Below are 17,469 nucleotides of genomic sequence, written 5' to 3' on the forward strand. Positions count from 1 at the left end.
TTATTATGAAACAGACTTGTGCAGTCTCTATAAGGTGAGACTTTGGAAGTAAGGGACCAAAAATCATGGTGCATTGATTTTTATTTGATCCAAGTCTGTATTCTTCATGCTGTCAACAAGTCACTTTTCACTTTCTTGCTTTGTTTTAGTACCGGGATGCAGAAAGCAGTCTCGGTCGAAGCAGGATTAAGAGTTCTCTCATTTCCCTGGATGGAAATTGCTTTCCTCTTTGTAGAAGAAGGCTCTAAAGGCAAACAGGGAGATGTTTCTTTCAGTGGAAACAAATCCAGTAATGTCCTTAAGGTCACATATCTCAGGCTATCATGAAGATTACCATGGCTTGTGTGTGGCAGCCTCATATTTTTACAGTTCAGAGATTTGCTTATCAGCTTTTCCAGTTGCTTTTTATTGTACTGGTTTCTTGGCAAGTTCTTGGTATTCTTTTTACTTTGAAAAGTCTGAGTAGCATTCAATTTGCCATTACTCATTTCTCCTTTAGTGCCATCTGTTGGAGGAACAAAATTGAAAGATTGTCTACAACAGATTGGAATCTCTTCTTTTCCTGAAACTTTGTCTCCTACATCATGTGCAGTTACTTTGCAACTGTATTTTGATCGATTGTATGTAGACTTGGTTGCTTGAGCCAATTTTTTGTTGGCATTTGATGCTATATCTATGTGGGGTAAGTGAATGACTGTTTTCTTTGTCTTTGGTTTTTTAGACTTATTTTGCGCTTGGTAACAGGTGAAAGGAACATTTCTACCCCTGTCTTTTACCTGGAGGTACAAAATCATGTTATATGTATATTAATACAAATGGATTTTGTAACAGTAAAAATTACAAATAATCATTTATGCAGTAACAAAGTGCTTCAAATTCCCTTTGGAACCAAAGCACCTGAAATTTACATAGGACTTTTAAAAGGGAGATCAAGAGGGGAAAAGTTCTTTTCTGCTCTCCCTCAAAGTCCTAATCTGCAGGAGAGACTGAAGACTTTTTCACTCCTTTTTGAGGTCATATGAAGAGATTGCTGCTGTGTAAGTCTGTAAGGAGCAGACAGGTACAAGACTTTTCACAGATTTCCATGTTTTTCAGCATCTCGTATCATCCTGTAAAAGAGAAACGTTTCCTTCCAAATCAACTTGAGATGGTTGGTTTTGCAAAGGCTCATTTGAATGGCTCACTTGAATGTTTCATATCTGCCATAAAATCTTCACCTGCAATGGTGTAGGAAACTACAATTCATATGAAGAAACTCTTGCAAGTTTCTGCACCTTAGTACAGTCTCCAAGTTCATCCATGCACTTACAATTGTATTCTACTCTGACAAATTCTGATCTCAGTGTTGCCACCCTAAATCTGGAACAAATTAACAGAAGACAGAGTGAAGGAAGGATGATTCTATGATAGGAGAACAGGATTTAGAGGCATTAGAATTGAGTTGTAATATTGGTTCCACCACAGGCTTACAACATGCAATACTTTTCAGTTGACGGCAATTGACATTGGAATTTGGCCTGTCTATGAAAGACAAGGCCTGTAGGGTAGCTGTAACAACTCCTAACATCTTAGCACCAAATTTTGCTGTTAACAATTATATAAGTAACTGAACAAGTTTTGGTCTCCATGCTATTATCCTGAGGTTTGATTGGCACATTTCTCTTTTCTTCCCTTCTTAATTCTGTGACTAAAATGAAAGGTGCTAGTTACATTCTCTAGGCGTAACAGTAATGTTCTTTTGCCTTTTTGATCCATTTACTTTACTTTGCTACTGGAGTTTTAAAATATTTTCATTTGTTAAATATTAGGCATTTATCATTAAAATGCCCAATACATTTATAAAATCCCAATTAGATCTGCAAAAATGGGGAGGGAGGATGAACATAAAATGAATTATCACAACTACAGTAAGTACTCCTACTGAAAATGAAATGCAAAGGCTAAAAGAAAAATGCAAGGTGTTTAAACATGAATTTCCAGATTTTTAAACTCATTTTTAATACACCCATAAAACTTGGATATTACAGAAGCAAGAAGGCTCATAACTTTCTGCTGTAACAACTGCCTTTTTCCTACCATTTGTTGTTTACTATCAGTTGTGCTGCCATCCAATGCTGCATTCTTTTAATGCTAGTTTATTTAATTACTGTAATGAAGGTGGATGTTGTGACTTTCTTCTACTGTAGTAAGTAGGTCCTTATTCTATTTTCTCTTTGAAGTGTCAAGTGTTTCATATTCACCCACCTTCCCTCTCTTCAGGCCATGGAAATGTCAGCTATTTCACAGGTGCTTATAGAACGTCAAAATATCCCTGTCTGGTGAATATTGAACATGTTACTGAGGATTGGAAAACAGATGTTTGGACTGATTTGCTCTTTCAACATGTTTTTATTATTTGTAAAGGATCTCATTTGGTCTTTATGGTTTTCTGATGTTTCTCTTACAGTATATTTTTTAAATTAAGTATGATGTTGACTTAGAAGAGAGACACCAGCATCCTACTTGCAGTGCTTATTCAAATATATCTTAAGGCTCCTGCTCAAATAGATGCCATCAGATTTCTACAGAAAAGGATTTCTTACATTTAAATACTGTTATGGTGAAAATCAATAGTTAACTACCACTGTTAATTTTAATTAAGACCATAGATATAAGACAGATTGTATCTGTTGTCCTTCTAGCTAGGTTATTTCTACCTAGAAGCACCAGACAAGTGTAGATACAGATCCACTGGACATATCTTTAAAAAGGATCTCATAGTTGTTACGTACAATCAGCCTGCACCTCACTTCACATGCCTTTGCTTTACATGTCACTTTAATACTCGTAGAATCTGGTGACCCTGTTCGTGAGCAATAATGGTAAACAAAATGTCTTGCAGGCTGCATGCAGAAGCCCAGTGGATCCCCTCACTCCACCGAGCTGACTTCAGTAGGTAGCACTATCTTGTGTTTCAAATGATATTTTGCAGCTGTTAAAGATCAAACTCAAGGACTGACCACTTCATAAAAGAACATGGGCCTGCCCACATTGCTACATGAGCCATTACACTCTGCTTTAATTCCCACAACAATTACTATTGGAAAACAATATTTTTCACATCTGTCAAACTATATGCATCGCTCACGTATGCTCTTTAAGGGCTGCTGAATTTCTCCCCTGGAGGTTCTTACACATCAATAGTGGTTGATTTCTTCATGTGAAGAAATTTAAAAAAGTCCTTTTATTACTTAGCCTTCGCTTCTAGTTGCGAAAAGTTTACTCTTTGGTTTTAAAGCAGGTGCATTTATAAGGGCAAGTAAATGGTTAATATGTAAATGTATGTAAACTGCTTTGAAAGTAAAGTACTATAAAAGTATAAAGTTAAACTCAGAATTCAGTCTTGTAGGACTGATTCTCTTAAATCAGTGAAATGGGATCTGGTGTAAGAGTGAAACATGAGATATTTGGGAATCTAACTGGAATTACCTTTCTATTTCCAAGTTACTGTTAAAAATTCATCAAAAAGGGGGAGAGAAAAAATAAAAGGCAGCCAGTTACAGAAAATCTTTGACTACTGAGTAACATGCAATCATTGTGGATAATTTTCATTTAAGCTATTTTAAACTGTGAATACAAATTTAACCTGTATTTGATGGGGGAAACTGACATCTTATAAATGAAATGTACATTTACAGACAAAATGCTATTAAAGTCCCTCTGTTTGCCAATAGATAAGTTTGGCCTACATTAATAAACATGAAAACAAAACAGGGAAGGGTGCACACATAAAAATACTAAAACCAATAAGAACAAACATGACAAACATTCAACCATGCACTGTGAAAGAGTTGCTGTTTCTGTGGTCACTTGAGCAATTCTGCTGCATGTCCCAGTTTCACAAAACATTTAAGCAAATACTTCAGCCTTATGGATTTCAATCCAACTGAAGCGCATACTTAAAGAATTCTTCAAAGGCTTGCTGAATAGGGATGAACTTGAGGTTGTGCTAAAACTTATTTATGGGGCCAGGTACTGCAAGACCACACTTAGACCTAGTCTAATTTTTCATGCAGACAATCACAAGCTGGGATGTGAGTCTAGCCCATACTAGCCTGCTACATTCTTAACCAGGGGCAGGCAAGAGCTGGTTCACTAAACCTTTTAATTTGGGCTGCAGGTGCCCTGCCAGACTCTCAGGCATGGAGCAGCTCTAGGCCTTCCAGCAGCTGCCTGCTCCATATGTGTCTCAGCACTGGGGAAGGGAAAAGCTTTGTGTGCTGCCCCTGCCCCCAGCACAATCTTTCAGCTCCCATCAGCTGGTTCTTATTGGCTATCCCAGCGCCAGCACAAACTCTCAACTCCCATTGGCTGCTTCTGGCCAATGGGAGCTGATTGTTCTGGGGGCAAGGCAATGTGTGATGCTCCCTCCACCCCTTGCATGGTTCAGAGAGGCACATGGAGCAGCCATCCTAAGCCCAGGAACTACAGCAGGCAGAAGCTTGCCCGAGGGTCCTGTGGGGCTGCTGGCTATAAGCCACCTAGGTAAGTGCCTCCCAGCCAGAGCCTGCCTCTGTCACCCCAGCCCCCCCACTTCCCAGCCCCAAGTCACACCTCAAAACCTCTGCATCTCCTCTCCCCCAGGTCACAACTCCCTCCCAGACCCTGCACCGCCTCCTAAACCCCTATCCCAGGACAGAATGCTCTCCTGCACCCATAGCCCATCCCAAACCTTGCACCCCAGTCCCCTGCACCTTCACCCAAACTCCCTCTCAGACCCCATACCCTCTCCTGCATCCCAATCCCATACCCTGAGCTCCCTTCTTCCCCCAATCTCCATCCCAGGCCCTACACCTCCATGGAAAAATGCAGCACTGGAGCACTCAATCTTGGCATGACCCTCTCATCAAAAATTATTGCCCACCCCTGTCTTTAACTGCATGTGTGCTTCTTCCCGATATGCACTGATGGATTAGTAGAAGTGCTTTCAGCTAAGGAGGATCCATTCTGACAAACTTAACATGCATCACAAGGTTCACATGAATAGTTGGAGCATGGCAGACTGGTGTTGGGTAGATTCACACTGCAGCTTGCCACAGTTCATGTGGACAAGACCAAAAAGGCTGCACCTGAAGTGAATGCACTTAGTTCCAGTAGAACCTTAAATAAATTAATACGGGGCAATGAGGAATTAGCATACTGTATAACCTAGACATAGTTAATCTATAAATTGGAAATTAAATCTATTTGGAAGTAATGCAAACTTTGGAAGTATTAAACTGATAGATAGAAATGAAATTAACAAAGGGTCAGTCTGCTCACAAGGAGCACAAGTACAATGTATCTTCAATCCTTTTCTCATCATATACAAACAAATAGAAGACAATGACATGAAGTTACAGTATAAAAATGTTAGGTTAGTCTAGAAGACATTGCTGTTATTGCAATGTGGCTGACCGTTAAGGAAGGGAATAGTCCAGGAAGCAGTTGCACCGCCTGTGGTTTTGATTCATTTCCTTGCTTAGCCTCTGAGAGACTTCTGTTTTTAATATTGTTGGTGAAAGGACTTCTGATTTTATCATGGTTTGTATACTGTAATCCTTTTGCATTCAGAAACTGCATGTTGGCAAGATGACTGTTCTTTCTCAAAGAAACAGAATTAGAAGTGGTTGTAATTTTTCTATCTGGCCAAAGAGCACAGGGCCAGTGTAACTGCTCAGTGCCTCCTTGTAGGAATGCTTTTGGAAACATTGGGATAAAAGATAATGGTTCACAAATTTTTTTCTCCTTCACTGTATCATGAATTATACAGTTATTTTCTTTTTCATCCTTTTGATCTATTGTTCTAGTACCCTTACTACCAGAAGCAGTCTCCACTGAAGTAGCATTGAGCATTTTCTGATTTGATTGGGACATAACTGTTTTGCTCTTCTTTAAAGAAGAATCTGCACTGTCTTTTGGAGTTGCATCTTTCACGGGTGGCAATACCAGCAAAGAGTTTTGCTCTGAATCTTCAAATATACCTGGAGCAGGCATGGTAGGCTCAGGGGTCTTTACAACTTTACATTTTAGGGTTTCTGGGGTTTTCACTTTTTCTGGATGCCATGCACTATATTCTTTTACTGGCAAACTTTTCTTTTCACCTTGAAATGTCTCAGTGGAGCGTAACTTGCCATTACAGCCTTCTCTCTTACTATCAACTGTGGTAGTACAGCTGGAGGACTCGCTGGAATGGACCGGGACCTCTTTCTTTTCTGTGCTTAATTTGCAATCAGATTTTGATTGATCCCTTGTAGACTTGGTTTCTTGGCTCACACTTCTGTCATTATTTTGCCTCATATCTAAGCAAAACAGGCAACTGTTAACAGTTTCATTTGTCCTTGATTTCTTGGCTTGCTTTTGCAACTGAAGGCAAGCAAATGGAGCAGCTTTACCCCAGCCTTGCACCTGGGCACAGAGAAATAAAAGTTAAATCTAAATCCTAGTTTCATTTTTCACAAGAAGAAACATTACTGTTACATCTGTATGAAGTTAATGATTAACTGATAGCACTCATGTTGTTAATTAGGCTTACTGTTTGGACCAAATTAACAAAGTGTTTTATACTTAATCAGGCCCACTTAAAATGGAATTTGACAAAGTTTTTTATTAACAGGAAAGCCTGTTAATTTAGCATGATTTTCACTACTCTCAACTTACACGCTGGCTTAGAGGCTTTACAGTTATCCAAAACAGTATCTGCTTTGACTTTTTAAACCACATGGTAAAAAAAATGATTTTTAAAAATAATCAGTGTTTGCAAATATTTCAAAACTTCATTTGAGAATGTTTTGGTTAAGTCATTTTCAAGATTTCAAATGTAACTTACAGCTTCTTCCCATCCTGTCCTGATAACATATTCCAGGGACCTTTCCTCTTGTTCAAATATATTCTTACTGATGTTAAGAAGAGCATAAACTTGATTCTTCTCTCTCCTTTCATTTGGGTAGATACATTGCCATGTGCTTTCTCCTGCTTTTTCACTGCTTTTTTCTAAATCTAGTTCCTTCTTCTTGGAGGAGTTGATCATGGTTCCAGTACCCAAGCCTTGTATACTCTTTATAGCTGCAATTAAGATGAATGCTTAATCAATCAGTCAATTATTTTCCAGATAGCCTACTTTTAATGCAATGGGTTTAGGGCTGCTGCCTCAACATTGACCTCCCTCATAACCCCATGGCCAAAAGGATTTTTTTTTTTAACCTAAAGAACCAGAATTGGCTATTTTATGCCAATCCCTTAGCGTAGGCTGCTCTTTGAGCCACTTCTCCTAGCTCCCTTCCACCTGCCTCCTCTCCTCTTAGGCTCCTTCGAGCCCCAGCCCTTGCTTCCTCACGCTCTCCCTCCACCAGACTCCCCCATACCCAATCTTAGTCTCTCCTGCCCCCCAGCTTCTCCCTGTCCCCCTCATCCCCCAACCTTTCTCTGTCCCCCAGCCCTCCCTCTCATCCCCCAATTCCCAGCCCTGCCTTTCAACCTCCCGTGCCCAGCTTCTCCCCTGCCACCTGGCACTTCCCTCGTCCCCCTAATCCCCAGGCTCTCCCCTGTTTCCCAGCACTCCCCCTAATTCCCCTAATCCCCAGGCTCTCCCCTTTCCCAGCATTACCCTTCCTTCGGCCCCGTCCCCCCCCCCCCATCCCAGGCTTTTTCCTGCCCCCCCCCAAGCACAACTCCTCGTCTCCCCCCCCCCCCATCCCAGGCTTTTTCCTGCCCCCCCCCCCCAGCACAACTCCTCGTCTCCCCCCCCCCCCATCCCAGGCTTTTTCCTGCCCCCCCCCCAGCACAACTCCTCGTCTCCCCCCCCCCCCCAGCTGCCCAGGCTTTTTCCTGCCCCCCCCCAGCACAACTCCTCGTCTCCCCCCTCCATCCCAGGCTCTTCTCTGCCCCTCCAGCTGCCGCCCTCACTTTTCGGTCCCGGAGCGGCGGGGCGCGGGCTGATGGAGCTGCATACGCCGCTGTGCAGCTGCTGCTGTTGTTCTCCGCCCCCTCCCACCCTGAAGCCGTTACCCTGGGCGACGGGGGGGGGAGCTGACGGGGAGGGGGCGGCGGCAGTGAGCGCATGAGCAATGGGGTGCGAGGTGCGACACAAACAGCCTGTGGGAGGAGGCTTCAGGACGTCTACGGGGGCGGGGGGGTGCAAGGGAACCGGGATGAGATGGGGGGGGGGATGAGAGCATGAGAACCAGAGCAAGGCGGTGGGGGGAGGGCAGGGAGGATGAAGGGAGGGTGCAGTGGCAGGAGGGGGAGGGGATGAGGGAGCAGGAAAACCAGGGTGAGTTGGTGGGGGCAGGGCTGAAAGAGGAGGCAGTGACAGGAGAGGGAGGGATGAGGGAGCAGGAAAATCAGGAGGGGGGAGCAGGTCAGGTAGGGCTGTACCTTGATCTTGCTATTCCTAATGTAACAATTGAGGCTGATCATCACTTCCTCTGAGGCACCTGGCATTGGCCACCTTGTGGAAGACAGGATACTGGGCTCAATGGACCTTTGGTCTGACCCGTTATGGCCATTTTTATGTTCTTAAGTCCAGTCATGGCAGGACCAAGTATAGATCATCCCTGACAGATGTTTGTCTACTGCTCTTAAAAATTGCCAATGAGATTCCACAACCTCCTTAGGCAATTTCTTTTAGTGCTTAACCACCCTGACAGGAAGTTTTTCCCAATGTCCATCCTAAACCTCCCATGCTACAATTTAAGCCCATTATTTCTTATCCTGTCATCAAAGATGAAGAATAATTTTCCTCCCACCTCCTTTTAACGCCCTTTTAAGTACTTGAAAGTAGGGATGTTAAATTTAGATTAACTAATTTAGATTAATTTAGTTAGATGAGTTAACTAATTTGAATTAACTAATCAAATAGTTATAGCTATTGGATTAGTCTATAAGGACGCCTCTGCCTGTGAACTCTAGCAAGAGCCCTACATTTCAAAAATGAATCATAGCAGAAGCTGTGCAAAAGGAGACTTCTTCAATCTCTGCTCATGCCATTTTCTGCTGTGCCTCTACCTGCCTTGCCCCTGCAAAGAAGGTGCTGGGGGGAACTGGCTTTTAAACCAGCTCCCTGCAGCACAAGCTGCTGCTCTCCTTCCTCTTGCTCTCTCTCTCTCTGTCTCTCTGATAGAAGCAGCAAGGGGAGAGGAAGCGACTAGTCGTATCACTAGTTGACTATCTGATAAAGCTGCTTCTTATCAGATAGTCGACTAGTCTCGTACATCCCTACTTGAAAGCTGTTATCATACCTTCTCTTTTCTAGGTTAAACAAACCCAGTTCTTTCAGTCTTTTCCTCACAGGTCATGTTTTTTTAGATCTTTAATCATTTTTGTTGCTCTTCTCATCCTGCTCCAATTTCACCACATCTTTCCACGACTGGACACAATACTCCATCTGAGGCCTAATCAGCGCCGGGTAGAGCAAAAGAATTACTTTTTTGTGTCTTTCTTACAACACTCTTATTAATGCATCCCAGAATTATTCCTTTTTTTGTTTGTTTTGTAGCAGTGTCACACTGTTGGCTCAAATTTAGCTTGTCGTCCATTATAATCCCTAGATTCCTTTCTGCAGTACTCCATCCTAGACAGTCACTTTTCATTTTGTATGCGTGAAACTGATTGACCATTCCTAAGTGGAGTACTTTGCATTTATCTTTATTAAATTTCATCCTATTTACCTCAGACCTTTTCTCCAGTTTGTTCAGGACATATTGAATTATACTCCTATCCTCCAAAGCACTTGCGACCCCTCTCAGCTTGGTATTATCCCCAAACTTAATAAGCATACTTTCTATGCCATTATCTAAATGGTTAATGAAGATGAACAGAACCAATCCCAAAACTGATCTCTACAGAACCATACTTGTTATGCCCTTCCAGCATGACTGTGAACTATTGAGAACTTCTCTTACTTCCTTTTGGACACTTGGGCCTTCCACCTCTGAAGAGTTGGGTTCAAAATTTGCTGTAGAGCAGAGGTAAAAAAAATACTTGTTGGCCTCCTCTTTATCCCATTTGTAGCAGTAATTAGCTACACAAAGGATGATAGCCTTTACCTTGCTGTCATTCATGCAGCCTCAGAAAATTTCAGCTTGTGCCTCTTTGGTTGGAAAAGAGATGAAATACTGGGTGCAGAAGGGTCTATGAGACTACATCTACACTGCGCGATTATTTCAGAATAAGCTATTCCAGAAGAAATACTCTGAAATAGCTTATTACTAAATACCACATCTACACTACAGGGAAGCCTGGAAATTAGTCAGAGGCAGGCTCCCCTATTGTGGATACGCTACCTCAGCTTAGAGCCCCAGGAAGCACTGGGGAGTAATTACTCTGAATGGCCTGGGGGAGGAGCTATTTCACACTACTGCTATTCCAAAAAAGCTATTTTGCAAGAGGCATTATTCCTTGTGGAATGAGGTTTACAAACACCAAAATAAGCTGCCCGTTATTTTGAAATTATTTCGAAATAACGGGCTAGCTGCGTAGACACTCACATAGTTATTTCAGAACAATTGAGGTTATTCCAAATTGACACTGCTGTGTAGACATATCCTGACCATTCAGATTTAGACATTTAAGAGAGGCAATTTTAACTGGGCAATTGTGAGCAGGTGCTTAAGACCAAATAGTTGGAATCTGACATTTGAATTAGAGTAGATGGAGAATGTTCAGATCCATATCCATTCATACCAGTCAATGAGGCGGTGCAGTTAGGACTGGGAATTTAAGAACGGCAGTTGAGATATTAGAATGGGGCATTTAGGAATGGCATCTGGAACTGGGCAGTTTGAGCATAGAGAACTTCCAAAGAAGAAGAAGAGAGACAGAGGATAATAAGGGAGAAAAGATTAATACAAAACCAGAGTAATGTCTGGGAAAAACAGCCCTAGAGAAGAAAATATAAAGAAAATTGGCAGAACAGACGACAAAAATGAGAAGAGAAAGAAACTAAGAAATTAATCTGAAAAGTAAGTGATCTCTTACATTTCGTTGCACCATATTCAGGTATAGGAATGTTTTTAATTGCTGCCTGACCTGTCTTGTTAAAATATGAAAGTGAAAACTATACTTGATTTCAAAATGAATATATTTTTATTTCGAAGATAATTCGTTTTAGTGAGGTATTCAGAACTGCTATATCATGTGAATGTTTGATAATATGACTTGGAGTTTGAGTCAGAGGCAGTATTACCAGAACTTTTAACTTGGATGTAGCCCATCCTTGATTATGAAATCATCACACAATTTGCAGTTCTCAAATGTTATATGAGGAATGGCAAGATCAAAGTGCAGTTCCAGTCTGGGTGTGGAAAAATGTGCTCAGCAGCTGGTTTTAGTAAGGGACTGCTCACTGCAAACTCTTGCTGATGTGAGTAAGTCCTTACTCAAGAAAGCAGTCCTTTTGAAATTAGTGGAACAGCTTGCATAAATAGGCTTACAAAATTAAATGCTGTATGATTTTTTTCTCCATAATTAATATCCTCAGTTTTTAGTCCTTTCCCCATTGATCTTACTAGTCAACTCTAACAATTTTGTGTGTATCCTCTGAACTCTGAGGCCAGTCACTTAGCAGCAACATAGAGATGAGTTTAAAGCTTAGCTTGTAAACTTGTGCAGGGTGTATTAAGCAAAACTGTGATAGATTTACAGTAGCAAAAACTAAGCTTAATGCTAATAAAAAACAAAATAAACTCATTTGGTTTATTTGGATGCTGATTTAAAAAATCAGCTATGTTTCTCTTTAGAGGGCAACAGCCCTCTAGGAAAAATTATTCATTAATCTACATTTGGGGTCATGTTTTTTCACTAGGGCACCATGATTCACACAACTTTCATCTTCTGATAGGGCTGCATAACCTAGTAAGATGTAAGGCAATTTTACTATTTCAACTGTGTATTTTGCAGCGCTTTGGTGCTTCTCTGAGGGAGCATAGAATCTGAGCAAATCTTCAGGATGAAATCATCTAGTGAGATTTTTTAAAAACCTGCCAACACACACAGTACCAATATATCAATGTCAAATCAACAAAACCTGCCAACATACACAGTACAAATATATCAATGTCAAATCAACAATTTATTAATGTAAATATCAATATCAGACCCATATAAAATGAGACACTCATCAGCTCCTGCTTATAAAAATCTTTCACCAAATTCTAATATTTTATACCTACATAATTCTTTTGACATCGCTTAGGTTGCACAGACGTAAATGAGAGCAGAATCTCACCTCTTGCTTTCACATATTGAGACTCAGAACTATAACTCAAAAGCTGATATAATTACAATGAACTTTGTCTTAGCAGAGATTTGACATCTCATAGCTGTATCTACTTTGTACATTAACTCAGTTTATCTTCTTACAGTTCTAATTAGAAAAATTAAATCTATTCTACATATCGAAAATTGGCAGTCCCATGCAGCAGTGACCACTTTAGTTATGTCCTGGCAAGTCCCTATTGTTAAGGCACCTCAATCTCCCACTATGACATCACACTGCAGGCATCCTCCATACCCTAGTGTTGACACCGGATGCCTCCTGCAGTGTCTGGATTCAAGGAGACTCAAGAACATAACGGAGGAATACAACCAGATCATCACCTCCAGACCTATAAAGATCTATCTCTGTATGGCAAAAACTGCTCTCTCTCTCTCACCAACAGACATTGGTCCAATAAAAGTTACTAACTCATCCTCCTTGTCAGACCATTGACAGTCATTTCATTATTTTGAATGGTCTGTTCTATTGAAAACTTTTAAAAATAGTTTTTAAAGCATTTTAAAATCTGCTATATTAGTCCCTATGAATATTTCCTTCAAGGGGATGAAGATAAAACTAATGATATAATAATCTGTTGATGGCATTATCTTTTAGAAAACTGCTCTGGCTTATGTCCTAAATACAGGTGCTTATTCAGAAACTGGCCTTTACAGTGACACTTGTCAGCCATACATTGTTACACTTGAATCCTTGACTGTTCAAATCTTCTGTAGTTGTGAAAAAGTCAGGGTTTGCACGAATATAGATTCATGCCTACTAACCCCAAATGGTGTGTACACAACAGATTGTATATATGCAATTCCTGTACGTGCAATAGTGCATGCATGCTTCTAAGAATTTGGTATGTATTTACTGTATGTGTTGCTGGTAGCACTTCCTGTTATCAAGGTTGCTCAACACTTCCCATTTTTTGTTACTTTTATCTTCAACTTTGAACTGTTTAGATTTAAATTTTTCATGCCAGTTGTCTGCCTTGGGGGCTGAAATGTTCTGCAAAATTTCAGATAAAATATACATTCAACTGTTTCTGAAAGAAAGACTAGGGAAAAATACTATGTTTTGCCCACTTTCAAAAATTCTAGTGATGTTTTCTTTGGAAAGCTCCCATACCTCTGTGGAAGGATTTTATATTTCGTCTTTTGTTTGTCATATTCTACTTGTTGGCCCTGTGAAGATCTTCCCAAATTTGCTCTAGTTATAAGCCTTTTGAAAATCACAATTTCCACATTCTCAGCAGAGACTTTTTAGATTTTAATAGTTAAATTTCCCAAAGAATCTGTCTGCACTGAGCTTGTTGCAGCATAATTTTGGCATTTTAAAACTTTCAACTGCTTGACTTTGCAACCTTAATGTTCTTTAACATAGATTTTGTGTTAATATTTAATTAGCTATAATATAGAGTATTATTGACCAAATTGTTGGTAGTCATAATAGTAATATCTTAATTTAAAATGGTTTTTGTCATCCAGAAGAATTGACAATAGGAACTACAGACTGTGTATAGATAGAGATGAAAAGATCCCATTTGTGTTGGATTCGTTCTCTTTTGCTCCTTAGATAGAACTGATTAACTTATAAACTTTTAATATTCCTGAGGACTTCAATTGTGGGTCAGGGTGCAAGCCAAGACTCCTATTAAGAGACAGTGCCACTCATGACTAAAACGACTCTTGAAACCTTCCAATCTGTGTTTTCTTGATAAGTCAGCAAAGGAGCACCCTGCTGGGAGTGTGTTTTATGGCTTTCTTTTTAAATATTGTCTATTCATATAATCATAGAATACTAGGACTGGAAGGGACCTTGAGAGGTCGTCAAGTCCAGCCTCCTGCCCTCATGGCAGGACCCAGTACTGTCTAGAGCATCCCTGACAGACATTTATCTAACCTACTCTTAAATATCTCCAGAAATGGAGATTCCACAACCTCCCTGGGCAATTTATTCCAGTGTTTGATTACCCTGACAGTTAGGAACTTTTTCCTAATGTCCAACCTAAACCTCCTTTGCTGCAGTTTAAGCGCATTGCTTCCTGTTCTACTCTGAGGCCAGAAAGAACCATTTTTCTCCCTCCTCCTTGTGATACCCTTTTAGATACCTGAAAACCGCTATCATGTCCCCTCTCAGTCTTCTCTTTTCTAAACTAAACAAGCCCAATTCTTTCAGTCTTCCTTCAGAGGTCATGTTCTCTAAACCTTTAATCATTCTTGTTACTCTTCTCTGGACCTTCTCCAATTTCTCCACATCTTTCTTGAAATGTGGTGCCCAGAACTGGACACAATACTCCAACTGAGGCCTAATTAGTGCAGAGTAGAGCGAAAGAATGACTTCTCATGTCTTGTTCACAATGGACCTATTAATGCATCCTGGAATCATGTGTGGGTTGTTTTTTTTTTTTTTTTTTTTGCAACGCCACACTCTTACTTAGCTTGTGGTCCACTGTAAACCCTAGATCCCCTTCTGCCGTACTCCTTCCTAGACAGTCACTTCCCATTCTGTATGTGTGAAACTAATTGTCCCTTCCTAAATGGAGCACTTTGCATTTGTCCATATTAAACTTCTTTTTGTTTACCTGAGACCATTTCTCCAATTTGTCCAGATAATTTTGAATTATGACCCTATCCTCCAAAGCAGCTGCAACCCCTCCCAGCTTGGTATCATCTGCAAACTTAAGAGGCATACTCTTTATGCTGATACCTAAATTGTTGATGAAGATATTGAACAGAACCGGTCCCAGAACAGACCCGTGCGGAACCCCACTTGTTATACCTTTCCAGCAGGATTGTGATCTATTAATAACTACTCTCTGAGAACGGTTATACAGCCAGTTATGCACCCACCTTATAGTAACCCCATCTAAGTTGTATTTGCTTAGTTTATTGATAAGAATATCATGCAAAACCATATCAAATGGCTTATTAAAGTCTAGGTATGCCATGTCCATTGCTTCTCCCTTATCCACAAGACTCGTTATCCTATCAAAGAAAGCTATCAGATTGGTTTGACATGATTTGTTCTTTACAAATCCATGCTGGCTGATCCCTATCACCTTATTATCTTCCAAGTGTTTGCAGGCATTTTCCTTAATTACTTGCTCCATTATCTTTCCTGGCACAGAAGTTAAACTGACTGGTGTGTAGTTTCCTGGGATGTTCTTATTTCCTTTTTTATGGATGGGCGCTATATTAGCCCTTTTCCAGTCTTCTGTAATCTCTCCTGTTTTCCATGATTTTCCAAAGATGATAGCTAAAGGCTCAGATACCTCCCCTCTGTCATCTCCTTGTGTATTGTAGGATGCATTTCATCAGGCCCTGGTGACTTGCAGATATCTAACTTTTCTAAGTGATTTTTAACTTGTTCTTTTTTTATTTTACCTTCTAAAACTACCCTCTTCCCACTAGCATTTGCTATGTTAGGCATTCCTTCATCAGACTTCTTAGTGAAGACCGAAACAAAGAAGTCATTAAGCATCTCTGCCATTTCCAAGTTTCCTGGTACTGTTTCTCCCTCCTTACTGAGCAATGGGCCTACCCTGTCCTTGGTCTTCCTCTTGCTTCTAATATATTTATAGAATGTCTTCTTGTTTCCCTTTATGCCTGTAGCTAGTTTGAGCTTATTTTGCACCTTTGCCTTTCTAATCTTGACAGCATCATGAATCCTTTTCTCTGGGGTCCTCCCCACCTTCTAGTAAGATATGGATCTCTTTTATTATTTATTTGTATGTGGGGGGTTTTCATTGCCACTGGTCTGGGAATGTCAGTCTCTGAAGAGTTCTGGAACTTAGGTTTTGTGGCTTCATTTTTACTTTCACACTCTCATATCAAGCCTGACACACTCAATGCCCAATATATTGCTGTCATGATGTATACCTCAAAGGTATCTTGTCAGGTATCATATGTAAACTGGTGACATGCTCATATTGAAAATCATTGTGTGATGTATGTACAGGTTGAGTACAAAGAGTTATAGATGTCCACTGGAAATATGTTCTTAAAATGTGTTTGGGAGGCAAAGCATAAAATCCATCGTGCCCTAAACAAAGGAATGTGTATTTATCTGTCAGACCAGGTTTGTTATAGGCAGAGTAAAGTGGATTTACATGTACGTTTAAAAAAATTGGTGCCTCAAAAAAGATAAGAAAAATGGCAACTCAAAAACAGTTTGAACCAGTCAGGTCACAGCAAAATGAAAGACATTATCTACAGATAATTTTATTAAAAACAAATTATGCATGGCAATGAGTATTGTAAATGTGTGTACTAAAACTATATGAGGAATTAATATTCACTTATATTATGCTTTAAATTTTGTGATGAAAGAGAGGGGGAAATATATGTCTTTCTTTCTGTCTAGAAGAAAAGATATGTACTAGTCTCCAATTAAATTAAGCCAGGTGTGACCAAACACAATAGAAGCCCTATTTCATATGAATCAGAGGGGGAAATGGGAACTTCCCAGAAAGGGAAGAACAGCATGGGGTCATCCTGAGTCTGGGGACAAAACAGTGAGTTTCAAAAGTTAAGAAAAAAGACAACTCCATCTTGGCACCCATCACTGAAGAGACATACAAGAGACTTGAGCTCTTGCAAACTGAAAAAAATGGTTTCCTCAGCCAAAGGAGATGAAATTTCTGGGAACTGAAGGTAGGTGAGAAACTGGCTTAGGCAAAAATCTTTCAGCATGGAAGACAAGGGAAACCAGCCTCTTTTACTTCTGTGGAAGAATCTGATTGAGGCCATATCTACATTTACCAGGAATCGATGCTGCTGCAATGATTGCAGCAGGGATCCATTTAGTTGGTCTAGTGAATAAACTGCTAGGTCAACTGCAGAGTGCTCTCTGGTCAACTCCAATACTCCACCAGAATAAAAGGTGTAAGGTAAGTTGAAGGAAGTCTTGTCAATGCAATTTGGTGTAGTCTCTGTAGTAAGTCTTAGTAAGTTGACTTAAGCTAACTTACATTGACTTATCCTGATAGTGTATACAAGAGAAAGTCAGCCATGGCTGGAAAAAAAAAGATTGATAAGAAATGTAGCTTAAATCAAGGCAATAGCTTGTTAAGTCTTAGCCATTAGAAAGCATATTTTATTTTTGTTTGCCTGTAACCACTTTGCCTCTCTATCCTGGTATTTGAACTCAGTTCAAACCTCTCTCATTTTGTTAATAGACTGGTTTTATTT

The 17,469-nt window shown here is 40.2% G+C and overlaps 2 protein-coding genes across 3 annotated transcripts in view; one reads left to right on the forward strand and one right to left on the reverse strand.

Moving 5' to 3' along the window:
* C12H16orf46 (chromosome 12 C16orf46 homolog) lies at positions 1-8,046 on the reverse strand. The gene is made up of 4 exons (XM_075940003.2): positions 7,924-8,046; positions 6,848-7,083; positions 5,437-6,426; positions 1-776 (listed from the first exon to the last, which is right to left on the reverse strand). Exons 2-4 carry the CDS (start codon positions 7,046-7,048, stop codon positions 105-107), a joined length of 1,863 nt encoding a protein of 620 aa, XP_075796118.2. The 5' UTR covers positions 7,049-7,083; positions 7,924-8,046; the 3' UTR covers positions 1-104.
* LOC142831053 (protein phosphatase 1 regulatory subunit 3E) overlaps positions 3,212-17,469 on the forward strand; it is a 27,396-nt gene continuing 13,138 nt past the window's right edge. The window contains exon 1 of one of the 2 annotated variants that reach the window (XR_016350518.1): positions 3,212-4,524. The gene's annotated coding sequence lies outside the window, so the exon portion shown is untranslated. Of the gene's footprint in view, positions 4,525-8,783; positions 10,980-17,469 lie in introns of those variants that run through there. The other variant, XR_012906665.2, reaches the window with a different exon arrangement.

The sequence above is a fragment of the Pelodiscus sinensis genome, chromosome 12 (assembly GCF_052426305.1).
Source record: "Pelodiscus sinensis isolate ZL-2025 chromosome 12, ASM5242630v1, whole genome shotgun sequence".
NCBI classification, from domain to species: Eukaryota; Metazoa; Chordata; order Testudines; family Trionychidae; genus Pelodiscus; species Pelodiscus sinensis.

Bases quoted from the DNA above. Each gene is read 5' to 3' on its own strand.
- C12H16orf46 (XM_075940003.2), bottom strand. From the start codon at position 7,048: ATGATCAACTCCTCCAAGAAGAAGGAACTAGATTTAGAAAAAAGCAGT. The intron at 6,427-6,847 runs GTAAGTTACATT...CTCTGTGCCCAG, and splicing joins GGACAGGATGGGAAGAAGCT to GTGCAAGGCTGGGGTAAAGC. The intron at 777-5,436 runs GTCAGCCACATT...TTGTACCTCCAG, and splicing joins GACTATTCCCTTCCTTAACG to GTAAAAGACAGGGGTAGAAA.